The following is a 23,977-nucleotide window of genomic DNA, read 5'->3' on the forward strand; positions in this document are numbered from 1 at the left end:
CACGTCCGGCCAGGCAGTTTTAAAACTGCCGTGTACTCGGTTGAAAAGCCAAGATCGTTTTGTTTTTGTATCTCAGACTTTCCAGCCTGGAGGAGAGATGTGGGGTCTTATTGACCCAACATCTCTTCATAAAGAGGATCTGTCATGCCCTATTCCTATTACAAGGGATGTTTACATTACTTGTAAGCTTAACCACTTGACAACTGGGCACTTAAACCCACTTAATAACCAGACCAATTTTCAGCTTTCGGTGCTCTCACATTTTGAATGACAATAACTCAGTCATACAACACTGTAACCAAATGAAATTTTTGTCCTTTTTTCCCCACAAATAGAGCTTTCTTTTTGTGGTATTTGATCACCTCTGCGGTTTTTATTTTTTTCGCTTTAAATGAAAAAAGAAAGAAAATTTTGTAAAAAAATGAATTTTTCTTCATTTCTATTATAAAATTTTGCAAAAAATGAATTTTTCTTCATAAATTTGGCCTAAAATGTATACGGCTACATATCTTTGGTTAAAAAAATAAATAAATGTGGATATTATTTAGTCTGGGTGAAAGTTATAAGGTCTACAAGCTATGGTACCAATTACTGCAAATTGATCAATTTGATCACATCTGAAGTACTGACGGCCTCTCTCATTTCTTGAGACCCTAACATGCCAGAAAAGTACAAATATCCCCCAAATGACCCTTTTTTGGAAAGAAGACATTGCAAGGTATTTAGAAAGAGGCATTGTGAGTTTTTTGAAGTTGTCATTTTTTCCCACAATTCTTTGCAAAATCAAGGTTTTTTTTATTTAAATTTTTTTCCCACAAAAGTTTCATATTAGCAGGTTATTTCTCACACACAGCATATGCATACCACAAATTACACCCCAAAACACATTCTGCTATTCCTCCCGAGTATGGCGATACCACATGTGTGAGACTTTTACACAGCGTGGCCACATACAGAGGCCCAACGTGCAGGGAGTACCATTCTGACATTCCTCTCCTACATGTAAAAATCATCATTTATTTGCTAGAAAATTACATAGAACCCCAAAACATTATATATGCTTTTTTAGCAAAGACCCTAGAGAATACAATGGCGGTCGTTGCAACTTTTTATCGCGCATGGTATTTGCAAAGCAATTTTTCGAACGCATTTTTTGGGGAAATAAAACAGTTTTGTGCTTTTAAAAAAAAAAAAACATTAAAGTTAGCCCAATGCTTTTGCATAATATGAAAGATGAAGTTACGCCGAGTAAATAGATACCCAACATGTCACCCTTCAATATTGCACACGCTTGTGGAATGGCGTCAAACTTCGCTACTTAAAAGTCCCCATAGGTGACATTTAAATGTTTTTACTGGTTACATGTTTTTAGTTGGAGAAGAGGTCTTGGGCCAAAATGATTGCTCTCGCTCTAACGTTCGCAGCGATACCTCACATGTGTGGTTTGAACACCGTTTTCATATGTGGGCGGGACTTACGTGCACGTTCGCTTCTGTATACGAGCACGCGGGAACAGGGGCGCGTTAAATATTTTTTTCTTTTTTTTATTGTTCATTTTACTTTATTTATTTTAGTTTGACACGTTTTTCCCCAAAAATAAATGTTTTGATCACTTTTATTCCAATTACAAGGAATGTAAACATCCCTTGTAATAGGAATATAGCATGACAGGTCTTCTTTACAGTGAGATATGGGGTCAATAAGACCCCACATCTCACCTCTAGGCTGGGAAGCCTGAAAAAAAACCAAAAAAAAACGATCCTGGCTTCGATCGCAGCGGTGAGTCGGAAGAAGCACCGGAGGGCGAAGGGAGTGGGCACGTCCCCTTTTGCCTCCCGTAAGAACGATCAAGAGGCGGAACAGCCGCCATGATCGTTCTTATGGTGTAGAGAATCGCCGGCTGAAAAAAATGATATCTGAATGATGCCTGTAGCTGCAGGCATCATTTAGATATCCCTGCACAAAGTCAAGGACCTCATATGACGTGGGCGGGAAGTGGTTAAAACGCATTTTTTTCCCCAGAGTATTTTCTGGGTATTGCAGAGTATTGGTGCGTGGGTATTGCAAAGTATTGGCCGGGGTATTGCAAAGTATTGGCCGGGTTATTGCAAAGTATTGGTCGGGTTTTGCAGAGTATTGCGCAGGGGGTATTGCAAAGTATTGGCCGGGGTATTGCAAAGTATTGGTCGGGTTTTGCAGAGTATTGCGTGGGGGGTATTGCAGAGTATTGTGCGGGGGTATTGCAGAGTATTGGTGCGGGGGGTATTGCAGAGTATTGTTCGGGGGTATTGCAGAGTATTGTGCGGGGGTATTGCAGAGTATTGTGCGGGGGTATTGCAGAGTATTGTGTGGGGGGTATTGCAGAGTATTGTGCGGGGGGTATTGCAGAGTATTGTGCGGGGGGTATTGCAGAGTATTGCGCAAGGGGTACTGCAGAGTATTGCGCAGGGGGTATTGCAGAGTATTGTGCGGGGGTACTGCAGAGTATTGCGCAAAGGGTACTGCAGAGTATTGCGCGGGGGTATTGCAGAGTATCGCGCGGGGGTATTGCAGAGTATCGCGCGGGGGTATTGCAGAGTATCGCGCGGGGGTATTGCAGAGTATTGCGCAGGGGGTACTGCAGAGTATTGCACAGGGGGTACTGCAGAGTATTGGGCAGGGGGTACTGCAGAGTATTGCGCGGGGGTATTGCAGAGTATTGCGCGGGGGTATTGCAGAGTATTGCACGGGGGTATTGCAGAGTATTGCGCGGGGGTTTTGCAGAGTATTGCGCGGGGGTTTTGCAGAGTTTTGCGCGGGGGTATTGCAGAGTATTGCGCAGGGGGTATTGCAGAGTATTGCGCAGGGGGTATTGCAGAGTATTGCGCAGGGGGTATTGCAGAGTATTGCGCAGGGAAGGCAGAGTATTGCAGGGGTTAATGCAGGGATGGATGGATCTGTGACTGCAATAGTCACAGATCCATCCCACACTGCTGCTGCCATCCGCGCTCTTCTCTCACACTGTACCGATCGGTACAGCGAGAGGAGGGAGGAACCGGCGTCATTTGATTTGTTTGTTTACCTGTGATCGCTCCGTCATTGGACGGAGCGATCACGTGGTGAACGGCCGCTATCAGCGGCAATTCACCGTGATCCGTGATGCAGATGATCCAGAGGACCCGGCGGTCACGAAAATTCCCGTGTGCGCGCCCCAGGGGGCGCGCGGGAGTGAGATTTCTGGGAGGACGTTACATAACGTCCACCCCCAGTTAAGCAACCACCTTGCCGCCGTTATATGACGGCGGCTGGTGGTTAAGTGGTTAAAAATAAAAAAAACAGAAAAAAAAACAAACAATAATATATTTTTTTTAAAGCACCCCCATCCCCGCACGCAGAAGCAAATGCATATGTACGTCATGCCCACATATGTAAACAGCGTTTAATCCACACATGTGAGATATCGCTGCAAACATTAGAGCGAAAGCAACAATTTTGTCCTAAGACCCCCTCTGTAACTCTAAATGGATAACCTGTAAAATATTCTAAAGAGTTGCCTATGGAGATTTCTAAGCACCGAAGTTTGCCGCCATTCCACGAGTGTGACATGTTAGGTATCTATTTACTCGGCATAACATCATCTTTCACATTATACAAAAACAATTAACTAACTTTAGTGTTTTACTTTTTTTTTTTTAAGTTTGAAAAATTGCTGCGCAAATACCATGAGATGTAAAAAGTTGCAATGACCGCCATTTTGCAGTCCCTAGGGTCTCTGCTAAAAAAAAAACATATACAATGTTTGGGGGTTCTGAGTAATTTTCTATCAAAAAAATGTCTCACCCTGTGACACCAATATTTCATCCCTTACCTAAAACTCACAAGAATGATGTTCCTATCCAGGGTAGACCCACCGTGGCCAGTATTGGCTCCCTTTAGAACCATTGGGGAATCCTTTTGACATCCTATTACAACCATTAGTGTCCATTAGAGTTGGGCGAACGCTGCGGGCCGAGCAAAAGTTTGGGTCGAACATTGCCTGTTTGGCAAACACTCGACGGCGGGTGTTCTGAACACCCTCATCAGCCTTGGAGGTCAGGAAAGGTGTGGGGGGAGACAAGCGAGCACCCCCTCCCTCCTGAACCATACCAGGCCAAATGCCCTCAACATGGGGGGGTGGGTGCATTTGGGTCTGGGGGGGCTCACAAAAAAAGTGTAAAAATAAATAAAAAACAGGAGGCAGTTTTTGACAATTGCTTTATTAAAAATAAAAAAAATGTCCCGAAAAAGAAAACGTTCCGCTGTCAACTAAGGCAATGCCTAGCTTGCCATTTGGAAGTTCTTAGATAGGCAAGGGGAGGTGCATACTGGGTCGGTGACCTCACAAGGGGCCGATGACACCAGGTGACATAGCCAGGTGGCGCCACCCTTACCTATATATAAGAGCTGTCAAACAGCAAGCTAGGCATTTGGCGGTTTGCCTTAGTTCATGGCAGAGCATTTTTATCTAATTTTTCATGTCTGGCGCATCGTGATTGACGATGGATCTACATCGGGAGACATTGCTTTTTGTTTTGTTTTTAATAAAGGAATTGTCAAAAACTGCCTTCTGTTTTTATTTAATTTTTACACTTTTTTGGTGAATGGATAGGGGTACTACCCAATACTCATTCACATGGGGGGGGGGGGGGCAGGATCTGGGGCAAGGTGGCTTCCAGATTCCAATAAGCCTCCTGTTTGCAGACTACCACGACCATTGGCCAGGGTTGTGGATAAAACACCCACCATGCTGAGGGCACGTGGCCTGGTATGGTTCAGGAGAGGGGGGGGCACTCGTCCCCACCTTTCCTGACCTGCCGGGCTGACTGCTCGGATAAAGGTCTGGTATGGATTTTGGGTGGGAAAACCATGCCGTTTTTTTATTATTTTATTATTCTATTGCCCAGGGCAGTACCCGGACCCCCATACCCTTTTTTTTGCCAATAACTTGCATATAAGCCTTTAAAATTGTGTTTTTCAAGTTCGGGACCCATAGACTTTAATGGGATTTGCCGTTTGGGTCCAAAATTTTTCTCTGTTCAGGAGTTCTTGTCCAAACCGAACAGGGGGGTGTTCGGCCCATCTCCCACCATCTCCTTCATCCAGGATACCCTCTCATCTGTGAGACATACCATACAAGTTCTGGAGGGTTTTCCCTGGAGCAATAGCAACAAGTGGGTTGTGTGTGATGTAAAATCCTTATACTCTTGTACAGTGCCTTGAAAAAAATATTCATACCCCTTGAAAGTTTCCACATGTTACAGCCAAAAACGTAAATTTATTTTTTAATTGGGATTTTATGTGATAGACCAAAACAAAGTGATACATATTTGTGAAGTGGAAGGAAAATTATAATTATAAATGGTTTTCCATATTTTTTTTTACTAATAAATATGTGTGAAAAGTAGGGGTGCAACGGATCACAGTTGATCCGTGATCCGAACGGGTCACCCCCTTCGGATCGGATCACACTGTGATCCGCGGATTGCCACGGCTCTGGAGCTAGGCCGAAGCCGCGGCCTTTCCTAATGTTACGGCGGCGGCTCCGGAGCTAGGCCGAAGCCGCAGCCTTTCCTAATGTTATGGCCGCGGCTTCGGCCTACCTCCGGAGCCGCGACCATAACGCTAGGAAAGGCCGCGGCTTCGGCCTAGCTCCGGAGCCGCCGCCGTAACATTAGGAAAGGCCGCGGCTTCCGCCTAGCTCCGGAGCCGCGGCCATCTTGGTACACCCGGCGGCGGCCCTCCTCTGTTTACACCCACAGAGGAGGAGCCCGCACTCGGACACACCGCTCGGGGAGTGCCTGTCGGTACTAGCTGAGGGGGGGGTCACTGTACTGAGGGGGGGTCACTGTACTGAGGAGGGGTCACTGTACTGAGGGGTCACTGTACTGAGGAGGGGGGGTCACTGTACTGAGGAGGCGGGGTCACTGTACTGAGGGGGGGTCACTGTACTGAGGGGGGGTCACTGTACTGAGGAGGGGTCACTGTACTGAGGGGGGGTCACTGTACTGAGGAGGGGGTCACTGTACTGAGGAGGGGGGGTCACTACTGAGGAGGGGGGGTCACTGTACTGAGGAGGGGGTCACTGTACTGAGGAGGGGTCACTGTACTGAGGGGGGGTCACTGTACTGAGGAGGGGGGGTCACTGTACTGAGGGGGGTCACTGTACTGAGGGGGGTCACTGTACTGAGGAGGGGGTCACTACTGAGGGGGGTCACGGTACTGAGGGGGGGTCACGGTACTGAGGGGGGGTCACTGTACTGAGGGGGGATCACTGCTGAGGGGGGGTCACTGTACTGAGGGGGATCACTGCTGAGGAGGGGGGTCACTGTACTGAGGGGGGATCACTGCTGAGGGGGGGTCACTGTACTGAGGGGGGATCACTGTACTGAGGGGGATCACTGCTGAGGAGGGGGGTCACTGTACTGAGGGGGGATCACTGCTGAGGAGGGGGGGTCACTGTACTGAGGAGGGGGATCCGATCCGTGACTCCTGATCCGAGGAACGATCCGAACCGTGAGTTTTTTGATCCGTTGCACCCCTAGTGAAAAGCGTGGCTTGCATTTGTATTCAGCCCCCCCAAGTCAATACTTTGTAGAGCAATCCTTCCGCTGCAAGTCTTTTTGGGGTATGTCTCCACTAGCTTTGCACATCTAGAGAGTGACATTTTTGCACATTCTTCTTTGCAAAATAGCTCAAGCTCTGTCAGATTGGATGGAGAGTGTCTGTGAACAGCAATTTTCCAGTCTTGCCACAGATTCTCAATTGGATTTAGGTCTGGACCTTGACTGGGCTATTCTAACACATGAATATGCTTTGATCTAAACCATTCCATTGTAGCTCTGGCTGTATGTTTAGGGTCCTTGTCCTGCTGGAAGGCGAACCTCTGTCCCAGTCTCAAGTCTTTTGCAGACTCTAACAGGATTTCTTCTGAGGCCTAGTACACACGAGAGGATTTATCCGCGGATACGGTCCAGCGGACCGTTTCCGCGGATAAATCCTCTCGAGGATTTCAGCGGATTTGGATCCGATGGAGTGTACTCACCATAGGATCGAAATCCGCGCCGAAATCCCCTCGCGATGACGTGTCGCGCCGTCGCCGCGATGATGACACGGCGACGAGCACGACCCTGTCATATAAGGAATTCCACGCATGCGTCGAATCATTACGACGCATGCGGGGGATCCCTTCAGACGGATTGATCCGGTGAGTCTGTACAGACCAGCGGATCAATCCGTTGGGATCGATTCAAGCGGATAGATTTGTAGACATGTCTACAAATTTTTATCTGCTGGAATCGTGAAATTCCCGTGGATAAATATCCGAAGGAATGTACACACCATAGAATCTATCCGCTGTAACCGATCCGCTGAGATTTTTCAGCGGATGGATTCTATGGTGTGTACGGGGCCTAAGATTGCCCCGTATTTGGCTCAATTTATCTACCCATCAATTCCATGTTTCACAGTTTGTGGTGGTGTGTTCAGGGTAATGTGCTGTGTTAGTTTTCAGCGACACATAACATTTTGCTTTTAACCACTTAAGGACCGCCTCCTGCACATATACGTCGGCAGAATGGCACGGCTGGGCACATGTACATACAGGTACGTCCTGTACTAGTATCCAGTCTTGGGTCGCGGGCGCGCGCCTGCGACCCGGTCCGAAGCTCCTTGAGCGCGGAACCAGCGGACCCGATCACCGCTGGAGTCCCGCGATCGGTCCCCGGAGCTGAAGAACGGGGAGAGCCATGTGTAAACACGGCTTCCCCGTTCTTCACTGTGGCGGCAGCATTGATCGTGTCATCCCTTTTATAGGGGGACACAATCGATGACGTCACACCTACAGTCACACCCTCCTACAGTTGTAAACACACTTCAGGGAACACATAAACCCATCAGCGCCCCCTAGTGGTTAACTCCCAAACTGCAATTGTCATTTTCACAATAAACAATGCAATTTAAATGCATTTTTTACTGTGAAAATGACAATGGTCCCAAATATGTGTCAAAATTGTTCGAAGTGTCCGCCATAATGTAGTGGTCACAAAAAAAAACACTGATCGCCGCCATTAGTAGTAAAAAAATAATAATTTATAAAAATGCAATAAAACTATCACCTATTTTGTAAACACTATACATTTTGCGCAAACCAACCGATTATTGCGATTTTTTTTACCAAAAATAGGTAGAAGAATACGCATCGGCCTAAACTGAGGAAAACATTTTTTTTTATATATTTTTGGGGGATATTTATTATAGCAAAAAGTAAAAAATATTGCATTTTTTTCAAAATTGTTGCTCTATTTTTGTTTATAGTGCAAAAAATAAAAACCGCAGAGGTGATCAAATACCACCAAAAGAAAGCTCTATTTGTGGGAAAAAAAGGACGCCAATTTTGTTTGGGAGCCACGTCGCACGACCGCGCAATTGTCAGTTAAAGCGAAGCAGTGCCGAATCGAAAAAAGGGGCAAGGTCCTTTAGCTGCATTTTGGTCCGGGTCCTAAGTGGTTAAGCCAAAAAATTCTATTTTGGTCTCATCTGACCAGAGAGCACCTTCTTCTACCTGCTTGCCGTGTCCCCCACATGGCATCTCGAAAAACAGCAAACGGGATTTCTTATGGCTTTCTTTCAACAATGGCTTTATTCTTGCCACTCTTCCATAAAAGCCAGATTTGTGGAGTGCACAACTAATAGTTGTCCTGTGAACAGATTCTCCCACCTGAGCTGTGGATCTCTGCAGATCCTCCAGAGTTACCATGGGGTTCTCGGCTGCTTCTCTGATTAATGCTCTCCTTGTCCGGCCTGCCAGTTTGGGTGGACCGCCATGTCTTGGTAGGTTTGCAGTTGTGCCATACTCTTTCCATTTTCAGATGATGGACTGAAAAGTGCTCCATGAGATGTTCAAAGCTTGAGATATATTTTTATAACCGAACCCTGCTTAAAACTTCTCCACAACTTTATCCCTGACCTGGTATGTTCCTTGAACTTAATGGTCCAGATTCAGGTAGGAGATACGACGGCGTATCTCCAGATACACCGTCGTATCTCTGAGTGTGCGGCGTCGTATCTATGCGCCTGATTCTTAGAATCAGTTACGCATAGATTTGACTAAGATCCGACCGGCGTAAGTCTCTTACGCTGTCGTATCTTAGTTGCAATTTTACGCTGGCCGCTAGGTGGCGCTTCCGTATATTTACGCGTCGAATATGCAAATTAGGTAAATACGCCGATTCAGAAACGTACGTTGGCCCGGCGCATTTTTTACGTCGTTTACGGTAGGCTTTTTCCGGCGTATAGTTACCCCTGCTATAGGAGGCACAGCCAATGTTAAGCATGGACGTCGGGACCGCGTCTAATTTTTCACGTTTTACGTCGTTTGCGTAAGTCGTCCGTGAATGGGGCTGGGCGTAACTTACGTTCAAGAAACCAATGAGTCTTTGCGGCGTCATTTGGAGCATGCGCACTGGGATACTTTCAAGTATGCGCCGTTCGGAAAAAGCGTCATTTACGTGGGGTCTAGGGGTGTAACGGATCAAAAAACTCACGGATCGGATCGATCCTCGGATCAGGAGTCACGGATCGGATCATTTTCGGATCAGTGCAAAAAAAAAAAAAATGTGTGTGTGTGTGTAATATATACATGTATGTATGTATGTATGTATGTATGTATGTATGTATATATATATATATATATATATACACACATACATATACATATACACACACACACACACATTTCACGGGTGGATTAAAGAGGAAGCAGGTGAGGCTGTTTGGGACTTGTTAAAAGTACAATCTTGATGTTTTTACAGCTATATATATATATATATATATATATATATATATATATATATATATATATATATATATATATAGCTGTAAAAACATCAAGATTGTACTTTTAACAAGTCCCAAACAGCCTCACCTGCTTCCTCTTTAATCCACCCGTGAAATGTGCTCTCCCCCCCCCCCCTCCTCCTCTCACACTAGTGCTTCTCTGCTACTATTCCCTCTCCATGTCGGCTTGCCAGAGCCCAGTGCACAGCGTGACACGCCTCCCCGGGGAGGCGGGGAGGCGTGTCACGCTGGGCTCTGGCAAGCAGACTGGGTGGAGCAAGATCGCTCCGGAGCTAGGCCGAAGCCGGGGACTTTCCTAGGCCTAGGCTCCGGAGCGCTCCGCGGATCGCGGGGTGTGCCGATCCGAACGGGGTGGCCCGTTCGGATCACGGATCGGTGACGATCCGTTACACCCCTAGTGGGGTCACAATAAATTTACATAAAACACGCCCACATCTTCCACATTTGAATTAGGCGGGCTTACGCCGGCCTATTTACGCTACGCCGCCGCAACTTGCGGAGGCGTAGCATAAATAGGATATGCTACGCCCGCACACAAATACGCGCTCCCTACCTGAATCTGGCCCGATGATGCTGTTTGTTTACTAACATACCTCTGAGGGCTTCACATAACAGCTGGACTCTATTTACTTATTAGGTGACATCTGGAGGCAATTGGTTCCACTAGATTTTAGTTAGGGGTATTAGAGTAAAGGGGGCTGAATACATATGCACGCCACACTTTTAAAATATTTGTAAAAAAAATTGAAAACCATTTATCATTTTCCTTCCACTTCACAATTATGTGCCACTTTGTGTTGGTCTATCACATAAAATCCCAAGAAAATACATTTATGTTTTTGGATGTAACATGACAAAATGTGGAAAAATGCAAGGGGTATGATGACTTTTTCAAGGCACTGTATACCCCACGGTTTAGGTCTACAATCGCCTAAACACCACATGGAGCCTCCAGGGTAGTGAGATTCTCACCCACCCATGCCAATTTATACATGGGCTGGTAGGAAGATTAATACATCTAAAAGCCCATAATTCCCTTAGAGACCATATGATCTCATATTTTCGACACATTGATGATTTGATCTTCATGTCACCCAGGAGTTGTCAACCACCAAGTTTTTGGATTACCTAAACAACAACCAGCTGAACTTAATGTTTACAATAGAAGAACACCAAATAGAAACAAACTTTCTTGCCCTCACTCTATCTGGATCCATTTAAGAGCAAATGGTCACTGCACATGCGTACAGGAAGGCCACTTCCAAAAATGTCCTTCTGCACGCATCAAGCTGTCATCCTTCTCATACCACTAAAGTGATATCTCGGGGACAATTCGTCTGACTATGACAAATGGTGAATGGGGCTACCATAGATCAAAAGTCAAAAACATTTGCTTTCTACCAACTGTAGTTCACAAGACATAGGACACATCATAGCTAGACATCTTCCCGCTCTGTACAGTGATGACAGCTACAGGGCCATCTTAGAACAAGGAGTTATGTTGCCAGGAAGGCCCGCACTATTGGAAACATGGTCTCTCCCAGCATACACAAAATTGTCAAAAGTATCGAGACGCCTGTCTTTACACACACATAAACTTTAATGGCATGCCAGTCTTAGCAGGGGCGGATCCAGAGTCTAAACTTGGGAGGGGCACTGCCAAAATATTTGCGGGCAATTTGTAGGGTGGGAGCAGCCAGGTGGAGGGGAGGACTGGGTGGATGCAGCCAGGTGGAGGGGAGGACTGGGTGTGAGCAGCCAGGTGGAGGGGAGGACTGGGTGTGAGCAGCCAGGTGGAGGGGAGGACTGGGTGTGAGCAGCCAGGTGGAGAGGAGGACTGGGTGGGAGCAGCCAGGTGGAGAGGGGGAGTGGGTGGGAGCAGCCAGGTGGAGGGGAGGACTGGGTGTGAGCAGCCAGGTGGAGAGGAGGACTGGGTGGGAGCAGCCGGGTGGAGAGGAGGACTGGGTGGGAGCAGCCAGGTGGAGAGGAGGACTGGATGTGAGCAGCCAGGTGGAGAGGAGGACTGGATGTGAGCAGCCAGGTGGAGAGGAGGACTGGATGTGAGCAGCCAGGTGGAGAGGAGGACTGGATGTGAGCAGCCAGGTGGAGAGGAGGACTGGGTGGGAGCAGCCAGGTGGAGAGGAGGACTGGGTGGGAGCAGCCAGGTGGAGAGGAGGACTGGGTGGGAGCAGCCAGGTGGAGAGGAGGACTGGATGTGAGCAGCCAGGTGGAGAGGAGGACTGGATGTGAGCAGCCAGGTGGAGAGGAGGACTGGGTGGGAGCAGCCAGGTGGAGAGGAGGACTGGGTGGGAGCAGCCAGGTGGAGAGGAGGACTTGGATGGAGAAGACAGGTGGAGAGGAGGAGAGGGTGGGAGCAGCCAGGTGGAGAGGACGACAGGGTGGGAGCAGCCAGGTGGAGAGGAGGACAGGGTGGGAGCAGCCAGGTGGAGAGGACAGGGTGGGAGCAGCCAGGTGGAGAGGAGGACAGGGTGGGAGCAGCCAGGTGGAGAGAAGGACTGGGTGGGAGCAGCCAGGTGGAGAGGAAAACTGGGTGGGAGCAGCCAGGTGGAGAGGACTGGATGTGAGCAGCCAGGTGGAGAGGACTGGATGTGAGCAGCCAGGTGGAGAGGAGGACAGGGTGGGAGCAGCCAGGTGGAGAGGAGGACTGGATGTGAGCAGCCAGGTGGAGAGGAGGACTGGGTGGGAGCAGCCAGGTGGAGAGGAGGACTGGGTGGGAGCAGCCAGGTGGAGAGGAGGACTGGATGGGAGCAGCCAGGTGGAGAGGAGGACTTGGGTGGGAGCAGGCAGGTGGAGAGGAGGACTGGATGGGAGCAGCCAGGTGGAGAGGAGGACTGGGTGGGAGCAGCCAGGTGGAGAGGAGGACTGGGTGGGAGCAGTCAGGTGGAGAGGAGGACTGGCTGTGAGCAGCCAGGTGGAGAGGAGGACTGGGTGGGAGCAGCCAGGTGGAGAGGAAAACTGGGTGGGAGCAGCCAGGTGGGGAGGAGGACTGGATGGGAGCAGCCAGGTGGAGAGGAGGACTGGATGTGAGCAGCCAGGTGGAGAGGAGGACTGGGTGGGAGCAGCCAGGTGGAGAGGACTGGATGTGAGCAGCCAGGTGGAGAGGACTGGATGTGAGCAGCCAGGTGGAGAGGAGGACAGGGTGGGAGCAACCAGGTGGAGAGTAGGACAGGATGTGAGCAGCCAGGTGGAGAGGAGGACTGGATGTGAGCAGCCAGGTGGAGAGGAGGACTGGGTGGGAGCAGCCAGGTGGAGAGGAGGACTGGGTGGGAGCAGCCAGGTGGAGAGGAGGACTGGATGTGAGCAGCCAGGTGGAGAGGAGGACTGGATGTGAGCAGCCAGGTGGAGAGGAGGACTGGATGTGAGCAGCCAGGTGGAGAGGAGGACAGGGTGGGAGCAGCCAGGTGGAGAGGAGGACTGGGTGGGAGCAGCCAGGTGGAGAGGAGGACTGGATGTGAGCAGCCAGGTGGAGAGGAGGACTGGGTGGGAGCAGCCAGGTGGAGAGGAGGACTGGATGGGAGCAGCCAGGTGGAGAGGAGGACTGGGTGGGAGCAGCCAGGTGGAGAGGAGGACTGGGTGGGAGCAGCCAGGTGGAGAGGAGGACTGGCTGTGAGCAGCCAGGTGGAGAGGAGGACTGGGTGGGAGCAGCCAGGTGGAGAGGAGGACTGGCTGTGAGCAGCCAGGTGGAGAGGAGGACTGGGTGGGAGCAGCCAGGTGGAGAGGAGGACTGGGTGGGAGCAGCCAGGTGGAGAGGAGGACTGGGTGGGAGCAGCCATGTGGAGAGGAGGACTGGATGTGAGCAGCCAGGTGGAGAGGAGGACTGGGTGGGAGCAGCCAGGTGGAGAGGAGGACTGGGTGGGAGCAGCCAGGTGGAGAGGAGGACTGGGTGGGAGCAGCCAGGTGGAGAGGAGGACTGGGTGGGAGCAGCCAGGTGGAGAGGAGGACTGGGTGGGAGCAGCCAGGTGGAGAGGAGGACTGGGTGGGAGCAGACAGGTGGAGGTGAGGTAAGTTTTTACCTGGGAAGATAATAGCATCTATGGCTCCTTCCACTCACAGCGTCATGGTCTCTCTTCCTCTTCCCCCTCCTGCTCGGCATTCTTGGGGCTGCAGTCCTCTCAGGGAATCATCTTGGGGCCTGCTGGTATCCTAGACTACATATCCTATAATGCTCTAGGTTCTAATTTCCCAGCCATTGGCTCTGAATGTAGCCAATAGGAGCAGGCATTTGCAGGTGAATACTCGGCTCAAGGAGGAGAAGGGAGGGGTGGAAATCCCCCGCAGCTGCAGCTCGGCCTGTGTCTCCTCACAGAGCCTGTCAGTTTTGGTGCCGCTGTCCTGTCCTGATGGGGCCTGGGGGTCTGCATCAGCACAGCCTGCTCACTAGTTTTTCGGGATCCCCCCCCTGGATCCGCCCCTGAGTCTTAGTTCGTAGGGTTCATTTATTGAGTTGGCTAGCCCTTTGCAGCTATAACAGCTTCAACTCTTCTGGGAAGACTGTCCACAAGGTTTAGGAGTGTGTCTATGGGAATGTTTGAGAATTCTTCCCAAAGCGCATTTGTGAGGTCAGGCACTGATGTTGGACAAGAATTATGGCGTGGGGTTGTTTTTCAGTGGTTGGGCTTTGCCCCTTATTTAAAGTGATGGGAACTCTTAAGGCATCAACATATCAAGACATTTTGGACAATTTCATGCTCCCAACTTTGTGGGAACAGTTTGGGGATGGCCCCTTCCTGTTTCAACATGACTGTGCACCAATGCACAAAGCAAGGTTCATAAAGACAGGGATGTTAATATATGTGGTCACTTGTACCACATGCAACATACACTATGTAGGAAGGGCCGTGACAGAATGACAGACCATTTTTCTGACATCAGAACTAAAAAAAAAACACAAACTTGGCCAGGCATTTCAACCTATTTCACCATCAAAATGTGCAATCCTTCAATATTCAAATAGTTGAAAGGGTTGATGGTCTGGCTCGAAGTGGAGACTGCTTCTCCCTTCTATGCAGAAGGAAGGTCTAATGGATCTTTAGACTGCATACTCATATACCCAAAGGCCTAAACCCTGAGTGGGATTTTACTCATTACTAATACATTATTTTACTTATCTTTGTCTTAATTTCTACATAGACTCTCAGTAGATATATTTAGACTCTCTCTCTCTCTGGAGATTCCACATGATTTCCATTATAGTATTATTAATTATTTTTTTCTTCCTTAGTGGTTTTAATATGATAAAATAATAAAGTATACATTTTTTATTGGGTTCAGGGAGGGAGAACTAGTTTTTTTGCAGCTATTTTTATCATTAGATTTTGTTTTAATTCTAGCTCAGTGTTTTTCACATTATCATTATTTTTTTGCATTTTCATTCTTTGAAATGTATAGCCTCAGTGGGTTTAATTATCCTACATCTGCTAATTACAAACCAACAAATGTTTTCAGCAGTTTTTTAGATACTCTTTCAACATACACACATTTGAATGATGGCAGGCGATGCATAAATACTCCCCCACATGCCTGGGATCTTCATCCCCATGATTAAGCTCCAAAGTGCGGAGCGAAGCACGTTTGGAGTGTGGCCTGTTCGGAATTCAGGCTGAGGTTGCCATTCATACACCCAGCATAGGGAGAACACATGTGCAGCTTCAGGCTGGGTTCACACTACTACACTACTTTCATCCTACTTTGCTCTGCTACATTGGTCCTACATTTATCCTACATTGGCCCTACATCTATCCTACTTTCATGAACAGGATACTACTTTGGTCCGACTTCAATGATATTCAATGGGTTGAAGTAGGATCAATGTAGGACCAAAAGTAGTACAGGAAGCATTTTCAAAGTCGGACCGACTTGTGTAGGACCAGTTAAGACAGCTCTCATAGGGAAACATTGATTTTCACACGTCATGCTACATGAGGCTCCCAATGTAGGACCGTTTGTCGGACAAGTGTGAACCCAGCCTTAGGCTGGGTTCACACTACTACACTACTTTCATCCTACTTTGCTCTGTGTTCAATGTTTCCCTATGAGAGCGTCATGTAGCGTCCTACACAAGTCAGTCCGACTTTGAAAATGCTCCCTGTACTACTTTTGGTCCTACATTGATCCTACTTCAGGCCCATTGAATATCATTGAAGTCGGACCAAAGTAGTATCCTGTTCATGAAAGTAGGATGGATGTAGGACCAATGTAGGATAAATGTAGGACCAATGTAGCAGAGCAAAGTAGGATGAAAGTAGTGTAGTAGTGTGAACCCAGCCTCAGGGAGTCTTTTCTTTACTGCCATTTATTCAGTATGTAGGCTGAGACAGGTGACCTTGGGTCAGGAAACTAGAAATCAGCGTAGTAAGGAGCCAAAACAAGTCAGCCAGGCCAGGTCATACACAGGAACACAGACAGAAACACACTGGAGATCACTGGCCACATAAGAACAAAGAGGAAATAAGCTAAGTTGCTTAAATAGCCACAAGGGTTTGGTTGTAGGCTGTACAGATGAGTCACTGTGAAAACAAGTGGCTGGTAATTATCCAACAGATGAACAGTTTCTGAGCACTGAAAGAAATAATCTGCTTGTGAATTGGCAGGAGCCCAGCCCTGGCACATTCCTTGTAATAGCAATAAAAGTGATCCAAAAAAATAAAGGCCAGTGTAAAAAAAAAAGAAAAAAAAAATAATACAAAAAAAATTGTTAAAGCGTCCCATCCCTCTGTGCTCAAGCGCAAAAGTGAACGCAAATGTAAGTCGTATTGCCACGAACATTAGAGCAAGAGCAATAATTCTAGCCCAAGACCTCCTCTGTAACACTAAACAGGTAACCTGTAAAAAAGTGTTGCCTATGGAGATTTTTAAGTAATGTAGTTTGTTGCCATTCCACGAGTGTGCACAATTTTAAAGCATGACATGTTAGATATCTATTTACTCAGCGTAACATCATCTTTCACATTATACAAAAAATTTGAGTTTTTAATTTTTTTTACTAATTACAATGTATATTTCCCCCAAAAAAATGTGTTTGAAAGACTGCTGCGCAAATACTGTGTGACATAAAATATTGCAATGATCACCATTTTATTCTCTAGGGTCTGTACTAAAATATATATATAAAAAATCTTTGGGGGTTCCAAGTAATTTTCTAGCAAAAAATACTGATTTAAACTTTTAAACAAAAAGTTCCAGAAAAGGCCTGGTCTTCAACTGGTTAATGAACCAATGGCGATGGGATGGCAGGAGAGAGCTTCAATAGAAACCCATAGGGGTGTAGAACCCTTAGCGGTGGTATAGCAAGGCTTGTTTTTTTGGACGTCTGGAAATTTTTTGAAAAAGATTGTAAACGCTGCAAATCTCTACTCGGGACTGCTATTGGTAGAGTTCTAAAATCATACAGTGGAGGTGCCCCAAACTAATGAGGTACTGGAATGCTGTGGTCAAAATCATTAATTCTACCTATCAGGTCCAGTTGCCGGCAAGCCCACTGGTATGCTTGCTGGGGGGTATTGATGAGGACCTGTATCTGCCTCCTGTGTACACTGCCTTGCTTAGACTACTGTATTTGGCACGAAAGCTTATAGCGAGATATTGGCTGTCTGCCCGGGTTCCATCGAGCCGACAGTGGATACAGGAGGTCAATAGAATTCTTATTAGAGAAAAGAACACGTACTTGCATAGAAAGGCACCGCACAAATTTGATAACATATGGCAGGGGTGGCTGAGTTCCCCGGAAGTGGCCCCCCCACAACTGGTACTTGATAGATTATTGCTTGGTTGAGGACCTGGAGGAATGCAAAGGTGGGATGGGATCATCTCTTTAAAACTGTGAGTCGAGGAGCTAATGAGATGTATGGGTTTTTGTTTTTGTTTTTTCTTTGTTCCCTATTATTTGATCTTTACTTTTATTATCGTTTATCTGCCTTATATTTTTCTCAGGCTTGTTGTGCCTACAGGAGGAATGCCAGGTTTATGGAAATATTGCTTTAGCACCGTCACTGAGAATATGTATCATTCATAGGCTATGGGTTTGACTAATTATGTACTGTGAAGGTTCTTATCTCCTTTTGGTTGCCTATTTGTGTTGTACATTCCTGGTATTCTGTACTGCTACTGTACTTCTTTTTTATTTTTCAAAATAAAAACTTTTCTGATTAAAAAAAAAAAAAATCATACAGTATCATAGGCAAAAATGTTTTTTTAATATAGTTGATTCTGCCAAACCAAAATAGGGAATAATCTGCCATCCTCCTGAAGTCTGCGAAAAAAGGTGTCAGCTGGATGCCCAGATACGGAAGAGAGCGCTGCGCCCATTGAAAGTTATAAGAATTCTGTAGGGTCAGTACCATCAAGGGGGGCAAATAAACATTAAGAGCTGTTGTCTTTTACGCATTCAAGTTGAGAAAATCGGTATAGTAAAGACAACAGGTTAGGCAGGGTAACTTAAGGATTAGTGATATACATAAGACCATGGGGCCAGATTCACAGAGCAGATACGACGGCGTATCTCCTGATACGCCGTCGTATCTGTTGTTCTATCTATGCGACTGATTCATAGAATCAGTTACGCATAGATAGCCAGAAGATCCCAAAGGTGTAATTGTTTTACACTGTCGGATCTTAGGATGCAATACCGCGGCCGCCGCTGGGGGGAGTTTGCGTCGTAATACAGCGTCAGGTATGCAAATTAGGAGTTACGGCGATCCACAAAGATTTTTCCCATCGTTACGTCGTCGCGAGTGTTAGATTTCCGTCACAAAGATAGGGCACCTTTAACATTGTGTAAAAGTACTCCACCATGTTAAAGTATGCCCGTCTTTCCCGTGTCGCTTTTGAATTATTTTAAAAAAAAATCTTTTTCCCAGGCGTAAGTGTTTTGTTGATGTCACGATTCACAAAACGTCGGCGCGTCGTAATTTCGTGCAAAGCACGTCGTAATTTCGTGCAAAGCACGTCGGGAAATTTCCGACGGGAGCATGCGCAGTACGTCCGGCGCGGGAGCGCGCCTAATTTAAATGGTACCCGCCCCATTTGAATTGGACCGCCTTGCGCCGGACGTGTTTACGATACACCGCCGCAAATTTCCAGGTAAGTGCTTTGTGGATCGGGCACTAAATCTGAAAAATTGCGGCGGTGTAACGTAAACGAGTTACGTTACGCTGCGCCGCGGCTACGTGAATCTGGCCCATTGTTGGCAAACAAGGCACATTTATGCTCCTGCTATCCACAACAAATACAATATTAGGGTGGGAATTGTTGCCTTATGGTTTTATGGGGGTAATCTCCATTAAATAGCTGTATATATGAATATATATTGTAAATATGAATATATTTCATTTAGCACCTAGGAAAGACCTTTTGTTAAGAGTAGACTATGTGGAGCCCCAAGCTTGGAGAGACAATTACATTGTGTTAAACCCACTCTTGTCAATTGACCCCATGCTTGGATATGCAATAGAGATAGCCCCACCTGTAATTCTGGGAAAATCCAATTGACCACTTAAGGACCGCCTCCTGCACATTTACGTTGGCAGAATGGCACGGCTGGGCACAGGCACGTACCTGTACGTCCCCTTTAAGTGCCCAGCCGTGGGTCGCGGGCGCGCGTCTGCGACCCGATCCGAAGCTCTGTGACCGCGGGACCCGATCGCCGCCGGTGTCCCACGATCGGTTACAGGAGCTGAAGAACAGGGAGAGGTGTGTGTAAACACACCTTCCCCGTTCTTCACAGTGGCAATGTCACTGATCGTCTGTTCCCTGATATAGGGAAAGGCGATCAGTGATGTCACACGTCCAGCCCCGCCCCCCTACAGTTAGAAACACATATGAGGTCACACATGACCCCTACAGCGCCCCCTAGTAGTTAACTCCTAAACTGCAATTGTAATTTTGACAGTAAACAATGCATTTTTATAGCCAAATGTGTCAAAATTGTCCGATGTGTTCGCTGTTAATGTCACAGTCAAGAAAAAAATCGCTGATCGCCGCCATTAGTAGTAAAAAAAAAATATTAATAAAAATGCCATAAAACTATCCCCTAATTTGTAAACGCTATACATTTTGCGCAAACCAATCGTTAAACGCTTATTGCGATTTTTTTTACCAAAAATATGTAGAAGAATTTCGTATCGGCCTAAACTGAGAAAAAAATATGTTTTTTTATATCTTTTTTGGTGTTATTTATTATAGCAAAAAGTAAAAAATATTGTTTTTTTTTTTCAAAATTGTCGCTCTATTTTTGTTTATAGCGCAAAAAATAGAAACCGCAGAGGTGCTCAAATACTACCAAAAGAAAGCTCTATTTGTGGGAAAAAAAGGACGCCAATTTTGTTTGGGAGCCACATCGCACAACCGCGCAATTGTCAGTTAAAGCAACGCAGTGCCGAATCGCAAAAACTGGCCAGATCCTTTACCTGCATAATGGTCTGGGTCTTAAGTGGTTAAATGTCCTGCCCAGATATAGTCAGCAGGATTTGCATGAAAGGGGGCTGACTTATGTAGTAAGCCCTCCAATCCTGATCCAAGCTAGGCCAACCAATGAGACATCAGCATAGAGAGATATACTCAAGCGGGGAGGAGAAGGGAGCTCACTTTATGGGAGGATGGCCTGCAGGATGGTTCTAAAAGGGTAATTATGGAAAAGGGTCTGTGGTACCTGTAACTAAATATGTATGTACTTCAATTTTTTAGACGAATATGCTCTGTATCCCTCCATGTAAATACTTTGGCCCAGATTCACAAAGCACTTACGCCGACGTATATCTAGATACGCCGCGCAAGTCTATCTATGCGCCGTCGTATCTGTGCGCTGTGCCCACAATCCGAGATACGCCTAAAAATAGGCTTCCTACAACCGACGTAACTTGCCTACGCCATCGTATCGTGGGCGCATATTTACGCTGGGCGCATTTTCCACTCCCATTGTTTTTCTATGCACATATGCAATTGAGGGAGATACGCGGATTCACAGACGTAGTTGCGCCAGGCGTATAATATACACGGTTTGCGTAAGTCCGACGTAAAGTTATTCCCCATATAGGAGGCGCAAGTCATGCAAAGGTATGGACCAGGGAACACAGCCGTCGTATTTTACGTAGTTTACGTAGTACGTGAATAGGCGTAGGTTACGTTCACGTCGTAGGCAGTGATTCAACGTATCTTAGGCAGTTGTTTCGACGTGATTCTGAGCATGCGCACTGGGATGCGTCCACGGGACGGCGCATGCGCCGTACGTTATTCGTAACTTTATGACGCTCAGTCATTCATTTACATGGGGTCACGCCTCATTAGCATGGCTCAAGCCCACTTCCACCTACGCTGGCTTACGCTGAGGAAACCCAGCGTAGATTTAACAGCGACTGGGGGCGAGTGCTTTGTGAATACTGTGCTTGCATCTGTGCGCTGCGCCGGTGTAGCGTAAAATAGATACGCTACGGCGGCATAAATATGCGCCGATGTATGTGAATCCAGGCCTTTGTATTTTAAACTACTATTTCCTGCTTCTTTAATACCATAGATAGTTTCAGCGTTTTAGATTAGACTTTGTATATACTTTAATAAATGCTTATTATATTGAAGCTTTCACTTCTGGTCAAAAGAACTCTTATTTAACCCATATCATATCTTTGAGCTAGTAAACCTTAATATTTTGGCCCAGATTCACAGAGATCGCCGCAAGTTTTTCAGGCAAGTGCTTTATTCACAAAGCACTTGCGTGTAAAGTTGCGGCGGCGTAACGTAAATCACCTGGCGGAATTCAAATTCGGCGGGTAGGGGGCGTGTATCATTTAAATGATGCGCGTCCCCGCGCCGAACGAACTGCGCATGTGCTGTCCCTAAAATATCCCAGCGTGCATTGCTCTAAATGACGTCGCAAGGACGTCATTGGTTTTGACGTGGACGTAAATTACGTCCAGCACCATTCACGGACGACTTACGCAAACAACGTAATTTTTTTAATTTTCGACTCGGGGAACGACGGCCATACTTAACATTGACTGCGCCTCATAGACCCAGGGGCAACTATACGCCAGGAAAAGCCTAACGTAAACGTTGTAACTTTACTGCGGCGGCCGCGCGTACGTTCGGGAATTCGCGTATCTAGCCAATTTGCATACTCAACGGGGAAATCGAGGGAAGCGCCACCTAGTGGGCAAAAAAAAAATTGCAGTTAAGATCCGACGGCGTAAGAGACTTACGCCTGTCGGATCTACTGAAAATCTATGCGTAACTGATTCTATGAATCAGTCGCAGAGATACGACGGCGTATCTGGAGATGCGCCATCGTATCTCTTTTGTGAATCTGGGCCATAGATTTTAAAGTGTAACAGAATGAATCTCTATAGCTAAGGGTTCAATTGCTAATGTGAAAAGCAATGGGGAAAACGGGCAACCCTGTTTCGTCCCTCGTTGGATAGGGAATGATGACATTAACACAATTTTATTATATATATATAAAAATATATATCATAAGTGATATACTCAGAGACAGCCCTGAGGAAAAGGGCTTGACCCTCGAAACACATAAGCCGTTTTTTTTTTTTAAGAACCTGTCGATCGGCGTAAAAAAACAAATAAAAATAAGAGTACACAACACTGATGAAAACAGTTGACTTCTTTGCAAGTGATTCCTGGTGGTTACTGGTTTAATTCTGACTGTACCTGCAATGGACTGATATTGGACCATCTTGACCAAACTGTTCCTTAGTTTTGTGTACTTGGCCAATGAAGTCAATAAAACCTTCTCCTGATTTTGGCACGCCTTGTTCTGGCCAATCAGTAAATTGAAATTGTCGTACTGTACGAGACTGACCATCCTGTGGAGAGACATGTTACATTAAATGTTACAGAATCTGGTTACATTAAACAGAGAAAAATTGTTGATAACAAGTAAATGTCTGACTACTTAATTTGAACATTAAAGTTTTCTTTTTGTTAATAATCAATTTTTTTTTGTTTAACCACTTCCCTCCTGGTCAATAGTAAATTGACGTCCAGCAGGATAACATGCCGGCGCGGCGTTCGGTGATGCGGGGTGTCAGTCTGACACCCTGCATCTCCAATCTCGGTAAAGAGCCTCCAGGGAAGGCTCTTTACCACGTGATCAGCAATGTCCAATCACGATGTAAACAGGAAGAGCCGTTGATCAGCTCTTCCTCACTTGCGTCTGACAGACGCAAGTAGAGGAGAGCCGATCGGCAGGGGGGGGGGGGTTTTGCGCTGATTGTTTATCAGCGCAGCCCCCCCTCGGATGCCCACACTGGACCACCAGGGAAGGGGGCAACATGTGAATGGCCAGGTACATCCCCCATGGCCATCCACATGTAAAAAAAAAAAAGCACAATAGATGCCAATCAGTACCCACAAATGGGCACTGACTGCCAACATGATCAATGTCAAAAATGAGTAAATAAATAGGTGGTGCCCAGCAATGCCATCAGTGCCACCCCTCAGTGTCCATCAGTGCCACCTCTCAGTGCCCATCCATGCCCAGTGCCCACCTATCAGTGCCCATCTGTGCCACCCACCTATCAGTGCAGCATACCAGTGCCGCCTCATCGTGCCCATCAGTGCCACCTCATCGGTGCCCATCAGTGCCAAAAATTAACAGAAAAAAATAAAAAATATATATTTTTCAAAATTTGGGGCCTTTTTTTAGTTGTTGCACAAAAAATAAAAACCGCAGAGGTGATCAAATACTACCAAAAGAAAGCTCTATTTGTGGGAACAAAATTATAAAAAAATTGTTTAGGTACAGTGTAGCATGACCGCGCAATTGTCATTCAAAGTGCGACAGCGCTGAAAGCTGAAAATTGGCTTGAGCAGGAAGGTGCGTAAGTGCCTGGTATGGAAGTGGTTAACAATAACGGAAAAAATAATGGCATATGGTAAACTGAGTATGTAGCATCATACATTTCAATATGTCATATAGAAAGTGAGTAGTGTTTATTTTAATGGTTGCTAAATCATTTTGACTGAGCCCCTCTTCTTATACACATATACTTGTTTTCATTGTAATCTTGGAATTGGACATACCCGTTTTCTTATCACTATGTAAAGTTTCTCTGCAATAATAATTTCTATACAGGTGGGC

General features: G+C 46.6%; 1 protein-coding gene across 18 annotated transcripts in view; it reads right to left on the minus strand.

Moving 5' to 3' along the window:
- The window catches only part of PTPRS (protein tyrosine phosphatase receptor type S), a 565,376-nt gene that overhangs the window by 15,511 nt on the left and 525,888 nt on the right, over positions 1-23,977 (minus strand). For all 18 annotated transcript variants that reach the window (XM_040322493.1, XM_040322436.1, XM_040322492.1 and 15 more), the window contains one exon: positions 22,546-22,700. In XM_040322493.1, the coding sequence (XP_040178427.1) occupies positions 22,546-22,700 (155 nt within the window). The remainder of the gene's footprint in view (positions 1-22,545; positions 22,701-23,977) is intronic.

This window comes from Rana temporaria, chromosome 1, assembly GCF_905171775.1.
Source record: "Rana temporaria chromosome 1, aRanTem1.1, whole genome shotgun sequence".
NCBI classification, from domain to species: Eukaryota; Metazoa; Chordata; class Amphibia; order Anura; family Ranidae; genus Rana; species Rana temporaria.